Source organism: Copadichromis virginalis, linkage group LG17, assembly GCF_057382275.1.
Source record: "Copadichromis virginalis isolate Kocher_CV1m ecotype Utaka linkage group LG17, C_Virginalis_male_GT1.1, whole genome shotgun sequence".
Classification (NCBI taxonomy): Eukaryota; Metazoa; Chordata; class Actinopteri; order Cichliformes; family Cichlidae; genus Copadichromis; species Copadichromis virginalis.
This window is the reverse complement of record NC_140634.1, coordinates 27,793,820-27,815,553: the sequence shown is the minus strand read 5'-3', so window position 1 is coordinate 27,815,553 and position 21,734 is coordinate 27,793,820. Positions and strand designations below refer to the sequence as shown.

Below are 21,734 nucleotides of genomic sequence, written 5' to 3'. Positions count from 1 at the left end.
AAAAAAACATCCTCATCAGCACCATCAGTGATATTAGTTCTGGCCTTAAAAACTGCTGCAACTGGATACCAGCAGCTTTTTGCCCGTGTGTGCGCATTCATGTTAAAGGCTGTGTCTGTCATTTTTAAGCATGTGTGTTTGTCCGTGGCTGCGGGTCATCTCCGCTGAACAATTTGCCCAGTGAGGTGTGACCACAGGCATTGTGATGGTGGCCACACAGTGGACTACAGATGCAAAGAGTGAGAGAGATAGAAAAATACAGAGAGGGAGAGAGAGGGAGAGAGAGGGAGCGAGAGCAAGTGGGAGGGAGGGTGGGAGACTGGAACTCTGTTCCACACAGGCAAACCTACATAGGCTCAGAAACACGATCTCGCCTGCAGCACTCACACTCGAACACCGCTGGCTGTGGATCTTATTTCATACATCTGCGGGTAAGCACCTGACATGTTTTCACCGTCCTTTTCCTCCCTCTGTCTCTCTCTGTATGTGTATTTTAATCAGGTGGTCTTGACCAATAATAAGGTGTGTGTGGATATGACTCCTATAATGCAGGCAGTTGCATGCTGGTATACACACTCTAGCTGCAGTTTTACACACTGATACACACAAACATACTGGATTTCATCAAACATATATAAGATGAAGGGTTGTGGTTGATGCTGGTGTGCAGATTCTTACTAACATCTGGATTTCAAAGCTGAGTAATGGCTAAATATATGTGTATGTGTGTTCCTGTCAGTGAGGCGTCTGGATAAATCTGACATATAAAGATGTTGGCATCTGCAATTTTCACTCTTGTGATTTCGTTTAGCAGTTGTATCTATTTTCACTCACTTTGTTTTAGAAGGGTGTGCAAATGTATGTATGTGCGCTTTGGAGTTAGCAAACCAGCAAATGCTCTTGCAAGAATCTATTGGGGTTTTTTTTTTGAGTGTGTGTGTTTGTGTGTCAGACTGCCCATTTACATGTGAGAGCAACACGCTCCAAGAAGCCAAACAGCGTAATCCAGAAGGTGTTCAAATTCCTGGGATTAACAAGACGTCTTTGGCTTCAGCTGTCACCATGGCAAAGGCAGCCTGTGGAAAGCCTGTGTTTGAAAGCGTCCTCTATAATAAGCGGGTTCACTGCATTCATCAGCTCTAGAGCTAACACAAGCATTAACCCACTACAATGTCATTCTCAATCAAGAGATTGATGAGATCTATCTCAGGGCTGGTCAAACTGGGATTTTTTTTTAAAGAGGTGGTATTTAGAATACATTAGAAAAATACATTAGAAAAATACATTAGAAAAATACATTAGAAAAAGAATGCCAGAACCAAAAGATAATGCCCTGGAGTGGAAGCCCTGCAGGTGAAAATAGCAAGGAATTAATCTTGTTTGTAAATACAGTGACTCAGGATGTTGTTTGGTTGTCAAGCCAACGGGACTCGGTTGGGAGTCCAGCTTATGATGCTGCCTATTTGGACACATGTGGATGGGTTTAGCTATTCTTAGACATGAGAACAGCTCTCATTATGGTCAATAATGTCCAGGCACTATTGACTGGTTGCACAATTCCATTTGTGCACATGTTGCTGCGAACACATTAGTTACAGTCTAGGACAACAGATGGAGAAATTATTTTTAAAATGATGACAAATGTGCAGCACGGTGGCACGGTGGTTAGCACTGTTGCCGCACAGCAAGAAGGTCCTGAGTTCAATTCCACCATCAGGCCGGGGTCTTTCTGTGTGGAGTTTGCATGTTCTCCCCGTGTTTGCGTGGGTTCTCTCCGGGTACTCCGGCTTCCTCCCACCATCCAAAGACATGCAGCTTGTGGGGATAGGTTAATTGGATAATCCAAATTGCCACTAGGTGTGAGTGTGAATGGTTGTCTGTCCCTATGTGTTAGCCCTGCGACAGACTGGCGACCTGTCCAGGGTGTACCCCGCCTTTCGCCCTATGACAGCTGGGATAGGCTCCAGCGCCCCCCGCGCCCCTGAAAAGGATAAGCGGAAGTGAATGGAAATGGATGATGACAAATGAAGAAAGCTTCAAATTAAACAGGGGCAACTGTAGCTCAGGAGATTTGATGGTTTGATCCCTAACTCCTGTAGTCTGTATGTCCTTGAGGAAGATACTGAAGCTCACATAAGCGCTTGCTTATAGATTTATCACTTCTCTCCCTGTGTTGTTGCAAATACTGAATGATTGTTTATAATATTAGGTTTATCACAAGGAAATTTGTCTTACTTCCCGATCTAATAGAAATAATGCAGATTTAATGCTGCTTCCCACTGTGTCTGACTTCTTTGTCTCCTCCAACAACAGTTCCTCTGGTTGCCGGAGCCTAGAGGCAACTAGTCACAACACGGGTGTTTTGTCACTATTCTATAGGCTCTGTGCAATCAGAAAATAGCAATTTAAGGCAAAAGGGTTGTGCAGTTAACGACAGTTCTTTTAAAAATTGTCTGGGAATCTTAATAAAATTCTCGCTTGTGCTCTTTTGTAAACATGACTACAGTCAGCAGGTGGTTGACCTAGGCTACTGTGAAGACAGAAACTTTGCTTTGCCTAAAAGGTTACTATTTCCTGGCCACAGTTATTAGCCAATCACTGCTAATTTGAATAAAAACACTGTATGGCATCATGGCGACGTAACCACACACAAGATGTTGAAACGCTACTATGGAAGCAGAATTGCAAGTTGAGTTAACTGAGTGATTTCCTTTTTTTTTAGTTTGCAGTATTGTTATGGCATTTAATGCCACAGAATTCTTATTACACACCATGAGCAAAGACAATATAGTAGTTGTGAAAGATAATAAAGAATAAAGGAGGGTAAAGTATCTGAATATTTGCATATGAGGCTCTAAAGCACAATAACACAAATTTTTGATAGTCACACATTCAAATCATCTTGGTTGTTCAGTGCCTGCTTGATATGGAAAGCCTTCTAATTCCCAAGATTTAAAAAAAAATCCTTTCAAATTTAATACTTAAGTTTGCTCTTTAGATGGGAGATGGAGTTACATTTGAAAAACAGAGGGCCCAAAGGCACGTGGGAGGACGCACGTGCACTTGTATGCTATTGCACCTACACATAACCATGGAAATAATACTAGAGTGAAAACTAGTGCTTGTGAATATGTACACCCACACAGCAGACTCAGAAAACAACAACGATCACACACAACAGTAGCCATTTGCAGGAAGGTAAATTACTCCATTATCCTGGACTATGTCATTGATCCTCAGACCTTCCCGCGCTCATAGAGGGTTTGTTAAATAGTAATGACGCTGGCTGCAGTCAATTCATCTCTATTCGCGACTGCCCTCGCCATTTCAGTCACTCTAGAAAGACCCAAGCCTCCACTTCAGTTACAAGGTTTATATTTCTTGTTTGATTAACTTAAACAAAATTTTGAGTGCACTGATAACAGAAGGGGTTGTCCTGCGATAGTTCCAATTAATTTAGAAACAGCATATGTTTCATGGAGAAACGTGCTGCACCACATTGAAAGCTGACTGCGTGTCAGGTAGCTAATGGTCCCAGAGAAAATATGAGGTATGTGCTTTCTTGTAAACACAGACACGCTGAGACTAAAATGAAAGCCAGGAGTCTGTTGACAGAGTTAATAAAAGAGGTTCTGGGCAGCAAACTAAAATGAGCATCAAGGAGACTGCCGCAGAGTTCGCTCTCTTGGACTAACAATGTCACAATCGAATGTCAACACGGTGTTGTTCTTCTCCTCGCCTGCCCTTGTCTCTTGTTCTCGGTCCATCTCTCTCTATCTCTGCTCCGTTGAGCACACTACAGTGCCAGGCTCCCCACCATCTTTGTCAGGAGCAGTGAGACAAAACGCCAGCAAAATAAGAGAAGGGACTTGCATATTCCCCACAGCCACTTTTTTATAGCTCCTTTCCACTTGCTCGACTGCCTGTCAAAGAAGACAATGCCTACAGCAGGCGTGTATTTGATGTGGGGAAGAATGGTAACAGGAATGTTAAAGGCAGTGGCATTAAAGCTCAAGCTGAGTAGGATTTTGGAATAATTGGTGGTTTGTAGTAAGATTATAAGATTGTTTAAATTTGACTCTGACAATTTGTGGTTGAACATTACTTGTAGGCTGCTTTGTTTACATTTTAAAGCTTCAGTTTGGCTTCGGTTTTTATAAGGTCATGTGAGAACATGCACATGAAATGTGTCACCCGCAAAGAAATACTACATGACTGAAGTTACCCTCACTGTAAACTGCTTTATGCTGTTAATTATCACCGCTCTCATCTTTTTTTCTTTTCTTTTTTTGGCTCTGACAAACCTATTTTCTCACCACAAACCAAATTTCCGATGAATGGAGCAGCCCATCTGCCTCATTGGTCCTTTAAACTTTAAGGCACTTTAAAACTTTGTTGGAAAGAAAATGTTTATTTTGAAATATAGTTAAAAATGAGGAAACACAGTTGCTAGAAACACACATTCAAACGCATGCAACCTTTGCTGTGTATCTCCTGGACATCCTCTGATATTATGACTTGAAAGGTAATTTTAAAATTTTTCGTATGTTAGATGCAAGAATAATCCTGATGTTGACGAATATGCATGAAAAATGTCTTAGTTGTTTAATCCAAGATCTAGCAAAGTATGCTTTGAATTGCTTAACTGCTTCCGGTGAATGGCCTGAAAAAACGATATCATAGTAAATATCATGATTATTCGAGAACTGTGCAATCGCTACGCTAAGGAAAGCGATCATTTTACACTCGACATGAGCCTACATGAGTTTCCCATTTACCACACTGCAGGATACTAAATGAAAGTGATACTGAAGTGAAATATGAGAATGTTAACCAAAATAAATTATATATACTAACCCGCTGTGTAAATAATTGATGATTTATACATCAAATCAACAAAAGGGCAACTAGGGATGAAAGATAATTTGCCCCATGCTTCAACTAGATGTTTTTCCCTTTCTCTAAGCCTTTAAAAACTGCTGTCAGAATGTCTTGAAGAATTCAGGAGAGTGCAAGCGTGGGTGTGTGGATCTACTACAGAACAGTACATGTAGGCGAACAAGTTGTACTTACATGCAGAGTCAGATCCATATTCATCTACAATCGTATCACTCATATCACTGCATGCATGAAATGCGACTGTCTGCAGGTTGGCTGGGGCAAGCTCGAACACACAGCCATCTAAAAACATTCTCACCTCCTTGGAATTGGATTTTCCTGCTGTTCAGTCAAAATGCTAAAAGTGGGGAGTGTGTGGGAAGCTTCATGTTTGCCCCCCCCCTTCCAGTTCTCAGTCTTCATATCTAAGCATCTGACTGTGTGCTCTGGCTGATTTCATTCCTTCAGGCAGGGAAGAGAAGGGTTGATGGCTGGACAAAGCCCTGCTTTCCTGATCAGTGGAAGTAATCCAGAGACATCGGGATAAGCAGTGGCTTATTGATCTAAATTGTATGCGTGCTAAAGAAAATGGCAACACTTGAGAGATCAAAGTTAACAGGCAATGCTTTGAAAAAAAAGAGGGATTTAAATAAACTTGTCATAGCGGAAAAGAAAAGCTGACAATGAAGAGGAAGTGTGACATGCCTGATAAAAACAACGAGAGCACGGTAGAGAAGCTTGACTGTGATAGCAGTTTTCTGTGAATATTGATGCTTTTTTTTAAACTCCCACACAAAAAGACCTTTCTCCACTGCTTTAAAGAACAAATAAATCTGAGATTGAAAGAGAGCAAGACCAAAGCTGGGAGTTATTGAGGAGGGAGTTAAGTAAGGCTATGCATACAGGTTGTTGTTCTCACAGGGGAAATTCCTTGGGTGCTCCAGTCTTTTCACTGAGGCAACAGGCTAGTGACTTTGAACTATTCAATGCTCCACAAAAGAATAAGTGGTCTTTCTATTCTTCTCAGAGTCTAACCTCCCCCCAACCCAACTCTTATACATTATTTCTCAACCACTCCTTATAGAGGAGGATGTATATGAAAGGAAGTTCCTTCTCGAATTCATCAGTCCATGTAACAGCCCAACTGCTGCGACACAGTGAGCATGCGAGCAACAGCATGACATAAATACTGACCACGGCATCTGACAGAATACCGCTAATTGTGGGGTGTCCATAATACTTAAGCTCTTGTTGTGATTTGTGGCGGCTGACGTATTTTTTAAGCCTGCTAACTTCAGCAGTCGTTTGTAATGAGTGGCATCGTTTCTATACTTTTTTTTTTCAAGAATTTGCTTTACAGTCTGGAAAAACAGATCAAAAGCAGGTCATGCTCTAAGAAAAGTCAGCCTTTCAAAAAGTGAACACATGCAAATTCTATCAAGTTTTCATCAACTCAAATTTAGCCGCCAAAGAGTGGATGAAAAGTGTGTCACTGATGTCCTCTGTGTTCTTGTCTTCTAGGCCATATTTGCTGGCAAGCCAGCCGGACCCATCTCAGGGAGCAGGAGAATGGAGAACAACATGTGACGGATCTGCACACCACTTGTCGAAAGCATGCTTCGCCTCCACTGGACCTTGGCATTCTTCTTTTGGTATTTTTTGTTACTTCACAGAGAGGCTGCGGCTGACGAAGAGGCCCCCTGGGGATCGACGGCATCAAGTGAAAAGCCACCTGAAGATAAAGTCAGCTCGTATTGGTGGGCCCCGGCTCTGTCGAAGCTCCCTTCCCTTCCCAAACTGCAGTTCGGTATTCCCTTTTATGGGAGTTCAGATAGTAAAGAAGAGGTAGCTGCAGTGACCACACCTGCCAAAGGGCTGACAGAATCAAATGATCAAGCCCAAGAAGGCTCAGGATCTGGAGACGAAAGCATTTTTGAAGCATCTCAGTCACCCACCACTTTGACTCAGGGGCTCCTAACCAGCGTGACTAAGATAAGAAGCGAATCACCTCCCACAGGAACATCAGATTCTCCACACAGCAGCATAGTTCTGAGCGACAATGATACTCTTGTTTCCGACTCCTACTCTCCCACAAGCGTCTCTATCAGAAACACTCTGTTCACCAACAGTCCCACCAGCACTAACGCTCCTGAACAGAATGCAACACATACCCACCCACCATGGGACACAACATGGGTAGCTGAGCCCAGCGCGAATGCCACCGCACAACACCTTCAAGAGAAACACAGTGTTCCTCTGGCAAATGAAGATTTTTCTCCAGAGATCCCTTCAACAATAGCACCAGAAACCACAGTTCCCACTGCCTTGACATGGGCAGTAGCTCAAACCACGACAACAAACCCAGGACTCGTGGAGACCGCACTGACCATGGGACACAATCTGGGGCCGGCTGCTCACACTGCTACCCCAGAAACAATATTTAGCAGAGAACCACAAGATGCATCTGTTAGCATTACCCTCCAAGCTGGAGACTTCACTACATCAGAAGTCCACACAACTCAAAGCAGAACTGAGGCCTGGTCGTGGGCCATGGCAGAGGAGCCAGGGGTAATGTCTAGTGCCCCGGGGATCGATCATAAACCAGTCCTGGAATCCACAACAAGCACAACTCAGATCCAAAAGGTTAACTTACCAATTGGAGGTAAGCAAAGTTAAATCAATAGTAGCTGGATTGACTTGAAAGATGTGATCAATCATGTGTTGACAGGTCTTTAGTGTTCAATAAATGGCTGTCAAAAAGGCTGCAGACAGATTGGCTTGATCGATGACATGTTTGACATGGCAAGAAGTCAAAGGTCAGAAATTTGCATAAAACCCAGATCCAGATGAATCCTTGTAAACAGTCACTGAATACGAGATGGGAATCAGCATTAAAATTATTACACGATATTCAGCATTTGATAAATGGATTGCATCTAACTGCCAGCGTGATGATGGTTTTGAGACGTGAGAGTTGCTTAATAAGTAAAGCAATCAAAAACACGTTGAAACCATTGACAAAATGACACGTCTTCATTATATTTCCAAAGCATCAAGGGAGAAGAAATGATCAGAATGTGTTGAGTAAAGTGTTGTGGGTGGTTAAAATGAGATTTCAAGTGTTGTGTTGTTGTTTACTGGTTAAATCTATACCCCAAGTTAATTTCACATTGCACAATTGCTTCCAGTGAGTAATTTGGGCCACCCTACTAAAAGAAACTATCTCTTTAACCACCTATAATGTGTTTTCATCAGCAGATCAACTCCAACATTGTCTATGCTAAAACCAGAAAAGGGAGGTTATTTTGTCTAAATGTTGTGGGGGTTGCTGTGTGAGGAAGGGGGAAGAGGAGTTGCTCTCCTCGTGCGTATAAAGCGAAAGATGTTAATCTGAAATAGCTTCTGGTAGCCTTTATGTCGCAGGAGACCCTGACACGACACCGAGGCAATACTTTCTTATCCCTGGCCCATCCCCCAACCACTGGTGGCAGTCTGGGGTGTGAATACTTAACGAGCCCTCAGAGGGAGATCCTCCTCCAAGTACAGACACATTCATCATGTGGGGTCAAAGGTCGGCCCTGAAAATGATGAGTCGATTATTCTCAGCAGTTGTTTGGTGGATGGGTACACACAGCAGTGTCCTAGCTTGTGTAGGACACAACTATTTTCTGTTTCTGCAAATAGACCAGATATATGTTAATGTTGGAATTTACTTCAAATATAATTTTTAAGTTGTTTATAAAGTACAATTCGGCAAAAAACTTAATCGGGATGAAATTGTGTTACTTGATGTTCTTATAGATTCACTGTCCTAATGTCATTTTTTGGATTTAGTTAATTTAAATCACTAACTGAATACATTTTAAACTTAACTTTAGATACTCACCAATTACAAATATATTTAAATGCTGCGGTGTTTATACTTACCTATTAAAAAAACATCAGACTTGCCATTTGAGTAGTTTTCCTCCAGTTTTTGTATTTTGTGTGTTTATCACAAAATTGTAAATGTCTTCATTTGTAATTTTCTGCGCACTTTGGTTCTTCAAGCTCAAAAGCTCAAGATCAGCCTTTGACCTTGAAATGCATTTGTTTTGCCTTGTGCTGTTTACAGATTTGAGAATAGATTTTTGAGCTTCATCAAGATGCTTGCAGTTTATAGTGTTGTTATGTTGAAATCTTGAGATTACAGTTCTTCCATGAATGTTTTTTTCCACAACAGCAGTGTTGGAATGCAACCATTCCCAATCCCATATCACCCAGTCTGCTTTGGCTGACAGTTATTATGTTTTGTCTGCTGTGATCAGTATTGTCTGCACTTGTTTTTCAGCTGTGCGTGGTGTGGTGGGATACAGCACAGAAGGTGGGTGGGGAGGGCTGCTGTGTTCATGTATCAGTATTCTAAGCGCACGCTCAGCGAAACCACCGCCTCTCCTGTGGGACCATCCGCTCGCCGTCGCTGTTCATGGATGCTGAACATGCTTCTTGCCATTTAGTCTCCTCCCTCCTCTCTTGTGGCCATGTATATTCTCTCTGTACAGACGCAAACCCCTGTCACCTCGTTTCATGGATAAAAATGTCGGCTGTTGCTTTAAAGGTTGAAAATGCCCTGACGAGAAGCTGAGAAGCTTCTGATCATTCACAAAGAAACGTAAACCAGTAACATAAGACTAATTGATGTGCTAGTGGACTGGAGTCATGCAGTGTTTAAATTATTACACGTTACCAAAGGACACAAGTGGAGATTAATAGGAAACTAACAGCATAGCAGCTCTGTGTTATCATACTTTATCCTGATGTGAGCATGCTATCTGTGTACTGTCATTTATTTGAAAGCTGCATGGGGTGAATTGTTTCAGGTGTTGGACACCTTCGCCACAAAAGGAAAAAAAACAGGGGGGGGGGGAGTTACATTGATCGAGGGAGCGTTGCCCTTGAGGAGGCTGTCAGGTGTAAAAATAAAACAGCAATGAAAACATGAAAACAGCCATAGCAAGGTCAATTATGAGAAGAGAAAGTGGGGGAAAGAGAACTGAGGGGTGAAAGTGTTGGTTTTCTCAAACCACTGCTGCTAATTTTCATCCAAAAATCTGTCTTTTACCCTGCTGTCTTTCCCTTCATCCCTGTTTCCATTACCGCACTAACAGTCATTGGTGAGTCTAGACCCTTAGCACACTCCATTAATACCTGCAAGGATATATTGTCTCTGTGATCCAAGCACTGTACCCAACTACTAAAGCGTGGCCAATGACAGAGTAATTGATTATGGAAATGGATACAGAGCATGTGACATGAATATCTGATGGCCTTTTATAGATTTTACATGGAAAATGGGCTTTAGTGCAAATAGAGAACACTGCTGGGGCTTACATATTATGCTAATCTTCTCAGGCTTTACCAGCCTGGTTTGTTTTTAGGATTTGACTCACAACTCTTAGGCTGAATAAACTCCATGAAAAGAACTGGCTGAGGAACACATATTAAGCAATGGGGGTGATTTATTACTCTAGCCCAGACTGATTTTAAAGTAAGAGATGCTCTGGGTTCCTGTGTAGCTGCCTTAAAGATGAACCAAATTAGCAACAACGTGATGCAATTTTGTGCAAGTAAGTCACATTAGAAGCAAAATTCAAGATGAGAAACTTTATTGCGCCACTGTTATGAAACTAATTATTAGTACATTTCTTACAAACCATTGCATTCATTCGTTTCATCAAGTCACACAAGGCTTTTATAGCTAAGGAGAGAGTAATGGAGTGCAACATCATCTCCTGTTTATCATTTCTGGTAGCTAAAGATAAAGGGAAGCTCCATCATCACTATACACTGTGTTATTGTGGTACACTTATTTTTATTTTGGGTGGCCATAAATGAATTGAATTATATGAAGCTATAGCCTGTGGTGAGGAAGGCACTGAGACATTCCTTTTCTGCTGTGACTGAAAAGCAACTGAATGAGACTTTAAGGTCACGGAGACCAAAGAAAATTATGGATGTACTAATTAGGTAGAGGCATACATGATAAGTCAGCAGAGGTGTGGAAAGTTGAGCTGTTCAATAAGAAAAGTGGAAAGTTAGCACATCCATAGTTAGCTCATACATCCCTGTCAACTGTCTACTGTTTTATTTTGCAATTTCAGCAGTCGCTTTAAAAAGCTGGTCATCAGTTTGTGATGAGCTACAGATATGAGTGAACTCTCTCGTCACTCTCTCTTCCTCGTTTTTAGCAGATCTTGTTTTGACATTGTTATTTACTCGCTGCCTGCACTGCAGATCTGTAGTGATTTAGATGTGGCGTACACACACATAGTATTAGCTCCCTAAAAAAATCAAAATTATGAGTTGAACTTAACTGTGAATATTTTTACAACAATCAGAATAATAACAAAATTGCAGTGAGAATATATTGCTTACATTTCTGGCAACACAAAGTAATTTCCCGCTAAACCTAATAACTGGTTGCATCACCTTTGGCAGAAAAAAACTGCAATCAAGCATTTGTGACAACTGGCAATGACTCTTTCACATCGCTGTGGAGGAATTTTGGCCCACTCGTCTCTGCAGAATTGTTTTAATTCAGCCACATTGGAAGGTTGTTGAACCTCATGCCAAATCACCTCAGTCGGATATCAGCCTGGACTTTGAGTAAGCCACTCCAAAACCTTTATTTTGTTTATATGAGGCATTCAGAGGTGGACTTGTTAGTGTGTAGGAAAATGAGGAAAAGTGAGGCCTGCAGTTCTTTAGATGTTTGTGACCTCCTAGATGAGTCACTGATGCAGTCCCTGAGCCTGGTTGTGCCTGGTTTCTTCCTGTTAAAAGACAGTTTTTCCTTTCCACTGTCGCCAAAGTACTTGCTCATAGGGGTTCATCTAATTGATGGAGTTTTCTCTGTTTTCTCTGGATCACTGCAGTGTCTTCACCTTAAAATCTAAAGCATCTTGAGGAAACTGTTGCAATGATTTTGCACCATATAAATAAAACTTAACTGAATTGATTTGCTGTCCCTTGCCTGGCTTCCACAAACAGAGCTAGACCAGAGAAAAGGCCCAGGACATACACAGAGTTTTATACTATTATTTTAAAACCTCATAATGTTAAACATTAACAAGCATAGCAAGCGTATGTAATGAAATAAAAAGGTAATGTGTAACATGTCCTCATCAAATACAATATTTTTTCCTACTAATCATTTGTTCAGATAGACCGCAATATAATAACATAAGCAAAGAAGACACTTAAAACTTAAAATACAAACTTGTAGTGTGAGATACTGCTGGGCGTACATGAGCTATATTGTCTCTCTTTTTTTTTCTTACTCTTTTTGGCTGAACTGTAGCTCTCGCTGTGTGAAACCGATTTATTGTAGGACTTTTTAAACTAACAGATGACTCGGGTACTATCTGCTTGACCTAGATTAGTCTCTAAGATAGAAGGCATTGCCTTGTAGCTGTTCTGATTTTTTTCACAACTCATTATCTTCCACTTTATTTGGTATTTATTTTTTCATTAATATTAATTCTGAACTTATAGCCTAAAACTGTACCTGGTATCCCTGGCTTCATTACATAGTCAGCTCATCCGGTTTTCCCAACAGGTTTATTCAGCGCTCTAAATCTTTTCTTCTGTCTTTGTGACTGTTGTAACACACAATTCCTGCGTGGGTGGCTAACTATGAAAATATTTTGTGATTCAACCATACTGAGCTAAAGGGTTGAATAATGCCATGTGTAGTAATAACTACACATGGCATTTTGTGTAGTTATTAACATTAGCACTCTCTCGCCGTCTTTCTTGCATCATTTTTCCTCTTTGTCTCCTTTATGGAACGCAGCAGCTCTAGACACAGTCTGGATTTGCAGTGGACCAGGATGTACACACCCATGCACATACACATAAGGATGTCAATGTAATTAGACCACACAGGCCTATTCCACTGTGCTATGCTATGGATGACTGAATACAACTAAGTGGGTGATAGGCCGATCCCTGACAGAACTGGGTTAAGAAATATAGTTCTTCCATTTGCTACAGTGTTAAACCTCAGATGTGCTTTGAGCAGAGAACAGAGAGGGTTAAGTTTTCTTTTGGGTATGCTAATCTCTTTAACTCAGACTACTTTAAAGATGCCAGTGCTATTTAAAATGCTATTTTAATTAAATTGATCACTTTGAGATCTCGCCTAGGTTAAACTGCACGTGTCTCCCCAGATCTGCCAGGCAAAGAGGATAAGGAGGATGAGAAAGGTGTGGTTCAGTCGACTGCAGACAATGATGGTGACATAAGTTTGGCAGGCATTTCCACGCCGTCCAATGAGCTGCAACAACAGACAGGTGAGCAAACACATCCCTCGAGATGTAAACAAACACTGTCTTCCTTCAAAAATCGAATCCATTTTAGAAGCATGTGTTTGCACTGTCATACTGTTAGGAGGACAAGCAAAAGTCTGCATGCTGTTACTTTCAGAAGCCATCCTCTAAATGTTTGCGTATGTGTAAATCTGTCAGAAGACTGGGAGAAACAATTACCTGCATCCATTGCCTGAGGCTACTAATTGCTTCCAATGGGAGGGGGGAAAGTGCTCATCCAACAGATAGGGAGCAATGCCCAACCACTGAACAGACTTCTAGGTACTACTTCTAAAATACACAATTATTGATCCAATGATAACAGTTTCTATTACAAAAATAAAACACACAGTAGTGCAAATCTTGCTGGCCAATGATTATCATCATTAGTCATCTTTTTGCATTATAACAAAGCAATATCCACTTTTGAATTAAATAAAGAGAATGAAAAAAATAGAAATAAATGCATTAATTCTACTTGGTCGATGTGGATTTTTTTTTTATGCTACAGTTGTCTGGAACCATGCTGTCAACAGTTTTTTAAAAAAGTAATTTAGAAGCATTTGCATCTACTTCAAACATTTCCACATGTCACTGGTTTTTATTAATAGCACGAATCTTTACAGCTCAAACAGGCAAAGTCTGATGGAAGCATTTTGGCAAGCGAGTACACATAGAATAGTACTCACTAGGAAATCCAACATTGTAGGTCACTGTGGTGCTAATAAATAATAATAATAGCAGCAATAACAATAAGAATGCCTAGGCTATACAAAGAACACGCTACAACTGGATCAAACCTCTTTTCATCGCCTCACTTCACATTAAAAAGAAAAAAATCAGATCAATTGTAAGAATGTGTTACAGTATAAATGTGAAATTCACATATTAGTCTAATTATTTGTGAATCATATACAGCTGATTTCTGATCAGATATCTGTTGAAGAGATTCACTTTCAGCCCACTTCACAGAAGCAGCTGTAACCCACATTACCTCACCCAGAATAGCCAATACTGTCAAGTGGTTTTCAAAAATAGACTTCAAATGTGCCACCTGCTGAATATGGCTCGCAAGTAAGTAAATGAAACAATAATATTACTAGTGTGCGTATCTGTTATTTAATAGTGTTCTCCCTAAAGCAAAACAAAAAAAAACAAGGAAGAAAAATAAAATAAAATAAATGTGCTGATGAGAATGTCTGCTCCGCATAAAGTTATCGTAAAATCAGGCCCGCTGCATTGTGTAGAACTGTTTAAGTGAGAGATAAAACCTCAGTCGTACAGGTCCCAGCACAACTGGCCCCTCCTTAGTATGCATCGGATTTCTCCATGAGCTCCCACGAAATTACTTTTTCTGAAGTGAGCCAAATTGAAGATGAAGGCGATCAGAAGAAAACTACATGGTTCCCTTAGTTTAGTGATACAGAATCAACATGCTGTGAGTTAAAGATGGGCGTGGGGTAGCTGGAGTCCACGTATCATCAGAAGAACCCTTCTACTTCATTATCTTAGCTGGTAGACATGTGAGGCACCTCAGGTGAGACCTTTGAAAAAATATTGCCGTAAACAGTTTATTTTGGGACACCACGAAACAAACGATAGCGTAAAATGAAACAATAGACGTTTTTATATCGTCATCTGATATATATCGTTATATCGAACAGCCCTAGCTACGGGAATGCCAGTTGGTGGATTGGTCGACTCCTGAATGAAATGCTACTAGTCTAAAAGGTAGAAATCTTCTAAACATTTGTGACTTTCCCCTACTTTTTTCCCAAGCCCCACCTAGAAGTTCACATCTGTGGATTTGGAACTCGACTGGATGATTTAAATACTTATGTTGCATAAAATCCTGAGTGTAAACCTCCCTCACTAGAGTTCTGGTTAGAGAATGGCAAATAAATCGGAAATCTCTTCTCCCTTGCGGCACTGTCTTGTGACAACCATAAGTAACCTGCACTGTTGCCAATTAACTATAACGACAAGCAGCTTGCTGCTGTCACATTTTCGAAATCTGTTGTTGCTACTGCAATGAAGGCAAATAATTATTGTTACATAAGCTGTCACATAAACAGGAGAAGATGCGAAAATTATCCATTCATTCAGATTCGATGCCTTGTCTTTGTGCGGAGGTTTTGTCTGAGCTCCAGAGGTGACACAGCTTTATTACTGAACGTTGCCATGCTAACACAAAAATGCTGAACATTGTGAAGTATGGGAGCACTGCCACTGTAAGCATTTTACAGTAGTGTGCTACCATTAACGGCGAGCTCAAAGCACCATCGTATGTCTCACAGAGCTGCTCATTTTACATCTGTGATCCCAACAAGCAGAACAATTCTCAAGTAATTAAAAGATTATACTTTGTTTTTTAATAGTTCTAACCCCTCAGAGTCCACAAAAGACCTCTTGAAGTCTTTCTGTGTAAAAGGTTCCCAGCATAAGAGGCGAGAGTGTGTCAGAGGCAAGAGTGAGCAGCCGCCGGCACATACCAAACCCTCCTGAGGCCGCTCAGTCGGCCAGCAGCTCAGATGGGACTCTTATTGACATGAGGAAACAAAACAGGGCGATCATTCAATACCCATCACGTTTTCCACTCGGCCTGCCTCAGTGGAATCCAAGTCATTGCCCTGGAAAGCAGACAAGTGGGCACACAGGTCATTGACATAATGCATATACTAAAACACACCTACTTTATCAGTGGCTGCCACATTCAGAATGTCTGCAGCCATGGGTTTGTTTAATACTCGAACCACATTCCCCACACAGCGACTGTGTTCTGTGATAAGATGACATAGTTGGAGTCAGTGCGAGTACATAGACTGTTTCTATGCTGCTAGTGCGATAACTTTTACAAGATTAAACATAATTTTATCTTATTTTTATTTGATAATAATGAGTGTGTAAGATTTGTTTGCTTGTTTTTTGCATTTTGCACTGATGCAACATGGAATTTGAATTAACCAGTTAACCAATTATCATTTCACTACACTGGAGAAAGGGTTACTGCTGACCTTGATTAATCTTTAGATATTTATTTATGCTTGCTGCATTGCACCAGTGCTTGTCAGCCCACCACATTTGTCCGGACTTGAATATCGTGTTACAGACATTACACATTCCCAGACAATGACTTCTAATGACACTAGTGAGCGCTGACTTTTCCTATAATGGCATCATGAGGTTGACTTTTGCAGCACTGAGTGCTGCACAACTAATATTGCATGTCTTTAGCATTCCCGTTTTGTCAGACTAGCAGTCCAAAAGTCAAGGGTACTGTAAATATAATGAGACAAAACAGGGACTGTTATGAAAGTAATAAATGTTTGACCACTTCGTGTTATATGTCAAAAAGGTGGTTTTATTTCTGTCCTTTTTCTAGGCAGATAATCAAGATTTCCTTGGAGCGCTTTCAAATTTAAAGCATGTCGCTGTTCCACACCCATCGGGGCTTGTGTTTATAATTCAGCCATTCTGAATTATGGCAAATTAAATGTCAGCATGGAACAGGATGTTTAGTTCTATTTTGCTTAGCAGACTTAATGGTTGCACAGAATGTGGTGTGAAAGTGCTGACTGCAGACTTGCACATCTAAATCTCTTTCCTGCTCTTAATAATCCAGCATCATCATGAGAGGGAGAGAGAGAGAGAGAGATGTGTAACAGAGCCACGTTGAATGCATCTTGCTATTAAAGCTTCATTAAGACTTAAGTGAAAAAAACAAAACAAAACAAAGCCACTCACAAAAATCGATCCTTGCGTTTCCGCCCGCTGCTCTGGATCAGCTCAGGGTGTGAAATAAAACTGCTGCATCACATTTAGAGATGCAGAAGTGAGCCTGCGGTGGGCTCGTATTTCCTCAGGCTCAATGTTTTCATCAGTACCTGGGGCTGTGACTCAGCACTGAGGTCAGGAGATAAATGTGAATAATGACAAAACAAACACAGGCAAACAGCAGAGAGGTGCTTTTGCTAAAGCGCTTGTGAAAGTCCTTTTCTGCTCATAGGGATCTGATGATGGCTTTGTTCACAAGTAGCTTACAAATCCATGTAAATGCAAGGATTCACACCCCAAAATGAACGCATATACAGACACAGGTTTTATGGAAAGCACAAAATAAAGGAGTTTTCACGTTGGAGCAAAAAAAAAAAACCCCAAAAACTGCTATTTCCATCTGGAGCTGCTGACATATTAAACGTAATAGAAACTGCAGCTGCCATACATTGAATCTATATACTTGGAAAAACACCAGGAAAAGCACAAAAATAAAGCATGGGAAGAGACTTGTAAAACTCAGGGCTGTCAAAGAGAAAAGTGGATTTGGTAAAGAAAACTGTCCCTGTTCAGAAATAACAAGCCCACCTATGGGAGTTTCCCTGTTTGCAGGCGGGAGTCGAAGGAAAATCAAAAACAAAAGAATGAATTAGGTGACCAGGACAGGGTGGGATGGGAAACGCAAGAATATAACCCATAAAAGACATGTGAGAAAGAGTTCAGAAAACCACATGAATTCCGCTTTTATTTTTACTCAGGAAACAAATTAGACATCTTCGGCCTATAGGCAAAGATTTGGGGGGGTTGCGGTTCTGAAGTCTACACATTCATGTTCTTAAACAGGCATTTAACATTACCACCGGATATAATGGATTCTCCAGTTAACGCTAGATGGGTTTCAATTACTGTTGCAGACAAAAGTAGTGGGAGTGCCTTTTATCTGCACTTGGGCAATATTTGAATCAATATTGAATCACTTTCTGACACGTAAATGATTCCAAAATATATCTATGAGTGTGCACTACATTAAATCTGCCTGCTGTGTGATTTAATAGGCTGTCAGTTTATCCTGCCCATTTGTCCCTGTCTCTGTGGTCTCTTTTAGCACCTGAATTTTTATGGTGGAGTTATTGTCTCTGATAAGCCTGCAGCAGAATGACTAATGATCCTGTGTGTGTGTGTGCAAATCCCTGATATGCAGTTAGAAGCTGTTTCTCTTCAGCTGCATTTGAATACATATTCTTTATAAGCTTCCATTGTTAGCATGGGTCCTTCTTTTTTTGTTGTTGTTTTGCTTTTTTTCATGGTGAACACAGTATCGGTTGTGCTTTATGAAAAAGAACAAGCACCAGTTTGTGGAGCTCAGTGATGCAGAGACTAGAAGGCTGAAAAAATGTTTGTCTGATTGCCCATCTGTGAGGCATTATGCTGTGTGAAGTCCCTTATGTACATCCTTTTCGAGTAATTGAAGTGCATAAACATGTACAGGGTAGATGAGCTTTGCAGACGTCTCTGCAAATTTTGTACAAACACACATATGCATGGCTACTCCTTAATTTACAAAGCCAAGCCACTTCCTTTGCAGTGCTAAAACATGTCTAACAAAATCACAATTAACTATAGCTGCATGGAAACTCCAGATGGCTTACGTAACGCAAGAACTAGCTCTTGTGGTTCGGAGTGGGCTGATCTCACTCACACACACTCACATCACACACCCACACTCAGCCACACATGCATACCTCTGCTTTTGGGCCTCGCTCGGTTTGAACAGCTTACAAGATTTTACACAGGATTAGCACATTAGGAGAACGTTCCCCATCCTGGGCCCGAGCCCATTTGTGTTCTGACTCTGATAGTTTTACTATTAAATGCTTCTGTGTATTCTCATTAGAACTCCATTAGTGCATTTTCAAGTGATATAAAAGTGTCCGTACATGTTTACAGCTACTGTCAATTCAAAGTTTATGCATTTTCTTTTTCTCTGTTTTTATGAAAACTCATTCAGTTAATAATGTTCCAGAATCATCTCTACTTTTTTCTTTTTATAGACCTTCCCCCTGAAACTCCCCATATACTTCTGTATACTGAAGACTGGATGTCCACCTCAACCAACGTCGCTAAAGAAGGCTGTAATCGCTCCACCACCACGTGGGATTCCACAACCTACATGGACATTAAGCCCACAGAAAACGCCACTGTCATCAACCAGTCAAGTAGCCCCTTTCTGATCCCAGCTCCACCGATGTTGGTGCCCTTGTACACGGACTGGAACAGCGCTATGGCCACGTGGGGCCTGGCCTGGGAGGCCCACATTTACGGCGCTGGTTGCGTCTTTGCGATGCTGACGATTGCCTCAGCACTGAATCTGCTCTGCTTACCACTGCGATGCCCAACTGGTTGTGGCTACTTTGCTCTGGTTAGCCTGTTCCTATTAGCTGCTGGTTGTACCAGGTCCTTCTCACTCCTGTATGATGCCTATGGCCACGAGGACCGCCTACCCTCCACAGAGGCCTCACTGATGCTCTACGAAGCACCGTTTCCCTGCCTCACTGCAGCTTTTGGTCTGGTTTTCCTTCTCCTGTCCATGCGCTCACGGATGCAGCTTTCCTACTCGGCCTTTCAGAGACCCTGTTTCCTGGCCTGCCTGGTTGTCCTGCATTTTGCAGCTGCGTTCGGTCCAGTTACATTTCTGAAGTTCTACCAGCAAAAGCCGCCTCTGTGCCTCTTTCTGTCACTCATCTCCCGGGGAACCTTTGTGGCACTGGCAACTTTTCTATCAGCTGCCTATTTTGTGTTCTATATCTACGTGCGGGCAGACTCGAAGCACATCTATCACCTGAATAACACATCTCCAACGCCTGCTGAGCGCTACAACCGCTGCCCTTTTGCTGAAAGCAGGGAGTGGGATCGTGCTGCTGCAACGGTGTGTCTTTCAGCATTGTTTTCATTGGCGTGTGCAGGACTTCAGTTATACGCAATGCTCAATGCAATGGGTGTTGTGGGTGGAGCGGAGGTCTTCCATCCTTGGCCGTGGTGGGCGTTCCAGTTTAGCTGCAGACTCTGTGAGCTCGGGGTTTGTCTCACCTTAGCCTTAGTGGTTGCACAGCCAGTTTATTGTTCTGACCACCTTCCAGCTGCTGGAAGTTGTTGGACCGAACTGTTGGCATCCAAGTCACCCATCCTGCCTGGGAGCTACCAATGGACCCTGAGTCAGCAAGAGAAGCTAGCTATTGTTGACACTATTGGACTTGGAGAGACTGAGAGTCTCCCGCTTTACACTCTGGTGGATGAAAGACTTGGCAGCAGTCTGAATGGCCTGGACCTCCTCTACCACAGTAACCGGGCTTTGGCTTACCGAGACCTGGACATGGATTTACAGAGTTCAGAAAAACCTGAAGATACAGGTGGCAGAGAGCCTTCAGGTGCATCTTCATTCACCAGTGACTCCACTGCAGACCTACGTCCACCTTCACCCATCAACCTACGTCGCAGCATAGATGAGGCGCTCTTCAGTGAAGCCTTGTTTCCCATGAGCCTCTTCAGCCCTGCTAGGCCTTTTCAGTGCAGTGACCAATCAGTAAACAAGCACTGGACACTTCCCAGCAACGGACTCTGTGATCCCGTCTCTGCCGACGCTGGCCTTTATCGGACCTCCTCCTGCATGGAGATAGCCTCTCAACCCCAGCCACCCGAATCTGAGGGTAATGGTGTTGAAGGTGCTCCGCCATCTCCCTCCCTGAGCTCTTCTTCCAGCTGTTCATCACCTGAACGATGGAGGGGAAGCTCTTCCTCCTCTTCCCTCTACCGAGCCTCTCTTGGAAGCTCGCTGGTCCTCTGCGCAAGCCCAGAGAGACATGCACGACAGCTTCTCCAACAAGGCCGCACGGGTAACGTGGCATCCTCTGGCCACCAGGGCCATGCAGACCTGCAGAGGCACTATCACACATTGGGAGCAGCCTCACAAGAGAGCCTGGATCTAGACACGTCGACAGAGGCAGACCGATCTGTCCAGGAGGAATTCATCAGTGTTTGCAGACAAATCGATGCTTTGAGCATCTGCAGTGAGACTATTGATTTATGAAGTAGTCTGGTCAAATGAGGGTTATACTGAGGACTTTAGGGTGACTACTATGTGCAGCAAGCTGACTGTCCAGGAGTTTTACAAATTGATAGTGCATGGTTAGCGGTGTATACACTATGGAAGAGCTACAGCTGCCAAAATATAGTTTTTGAAAGGCTTTGTTATGTGGTAAAAAGATAAAAGGGTCTAAGTGCCAAGAATGTCAAAAGCCAAATGGCAATTTGTAACTTTTACATGTTTGATAAAAGCAAGTGACATTTGATACAGTCGTTTAGTGAGTGGTGATCTAACAAGAACTGATTTGTACAAATAATTTTATCGCATTCCAACATTCCAATAGATAGTACTGTGAGTGAAGTAAGCGCTTATTAAATACTACTGAAGTCAGACTCCTTCCAGTTCTACAAAATCATCAGTCAAGTATTTCAAGCTTAAAAAACAAAAACATACCACTAAGCTACGCATTTGCAGTTATGATGCAGCAGTGCCCTCTACCGGTATTAAGCACAAGCTATTTGTCACATGCTTCTATATAAACAATCCAGACAGCATATTAATGACCAGCTTACTAACTTATTTATGTTTATCTATAACTTTGTCAACATATTGTTTAATAAAGATTTGTTTTTATAGTAAGTTTGCTTACTTTA

The 21,734-nt window shown here is 41.8% G+C and overlaps 1 protein-coding gene across 1 annotated transcript; it reads left to right on the top strand.

Annotated features, from left to right (window-relative positions):
* The first annotated feature begins 349 nt into the window (after positions 1 to 349).
* prrt4b (proline rich transmembrane protein 4b) lies at positions 350 to 21,720 on the top strand. Its single transcript, XM_085437846.1, has 4 exons — positions 350 to 431; positions 6,400 to 7,540; positions 13,089 to 13,211; positions 19,052 to 21,720. The coding sequence occupies exons 2-4, from the start codon at positions 6,493 to 6,495 to the stop codon at positions 21,082 to 21,084; spliced, it is 3,204 nt and encodes a 1,067-aa protein (XP_085293972.1). The 5' UTR covers positions 350 to 431; positions 6,400 to 6,492; the 3' UTR covers positions 21,085 to 21,720.
* Positions 21,721 to 21,734: the final 14 nt, after the last annotated feature.

Excerpts from the sequence above, each read along its gene's own strand:
- prrt4b (XM_085437846.1), top strand. The coding sequence starts at position 6,493 with ATGCTTCGCCTCCACTGGACCTTGGCATTCTTCTTTTGGTATTTTTTG. Across the intron at positions 7,541-13,088 it reads GGTTAACTTACCAATTGGAG|ATCTGCCAGGCAAAGAGGAT; the intron begins GTAAGCAAAGTT and ends GTGTCTCCCCAG. Across the intron at positions 13,212-19,051 it reads TGAGCTGCAACAACAGACAG|ACCTTCCCCCTGAAACTCCC; the intron begins GTGAGCAAACAC and ends TTCTTTTTATAG.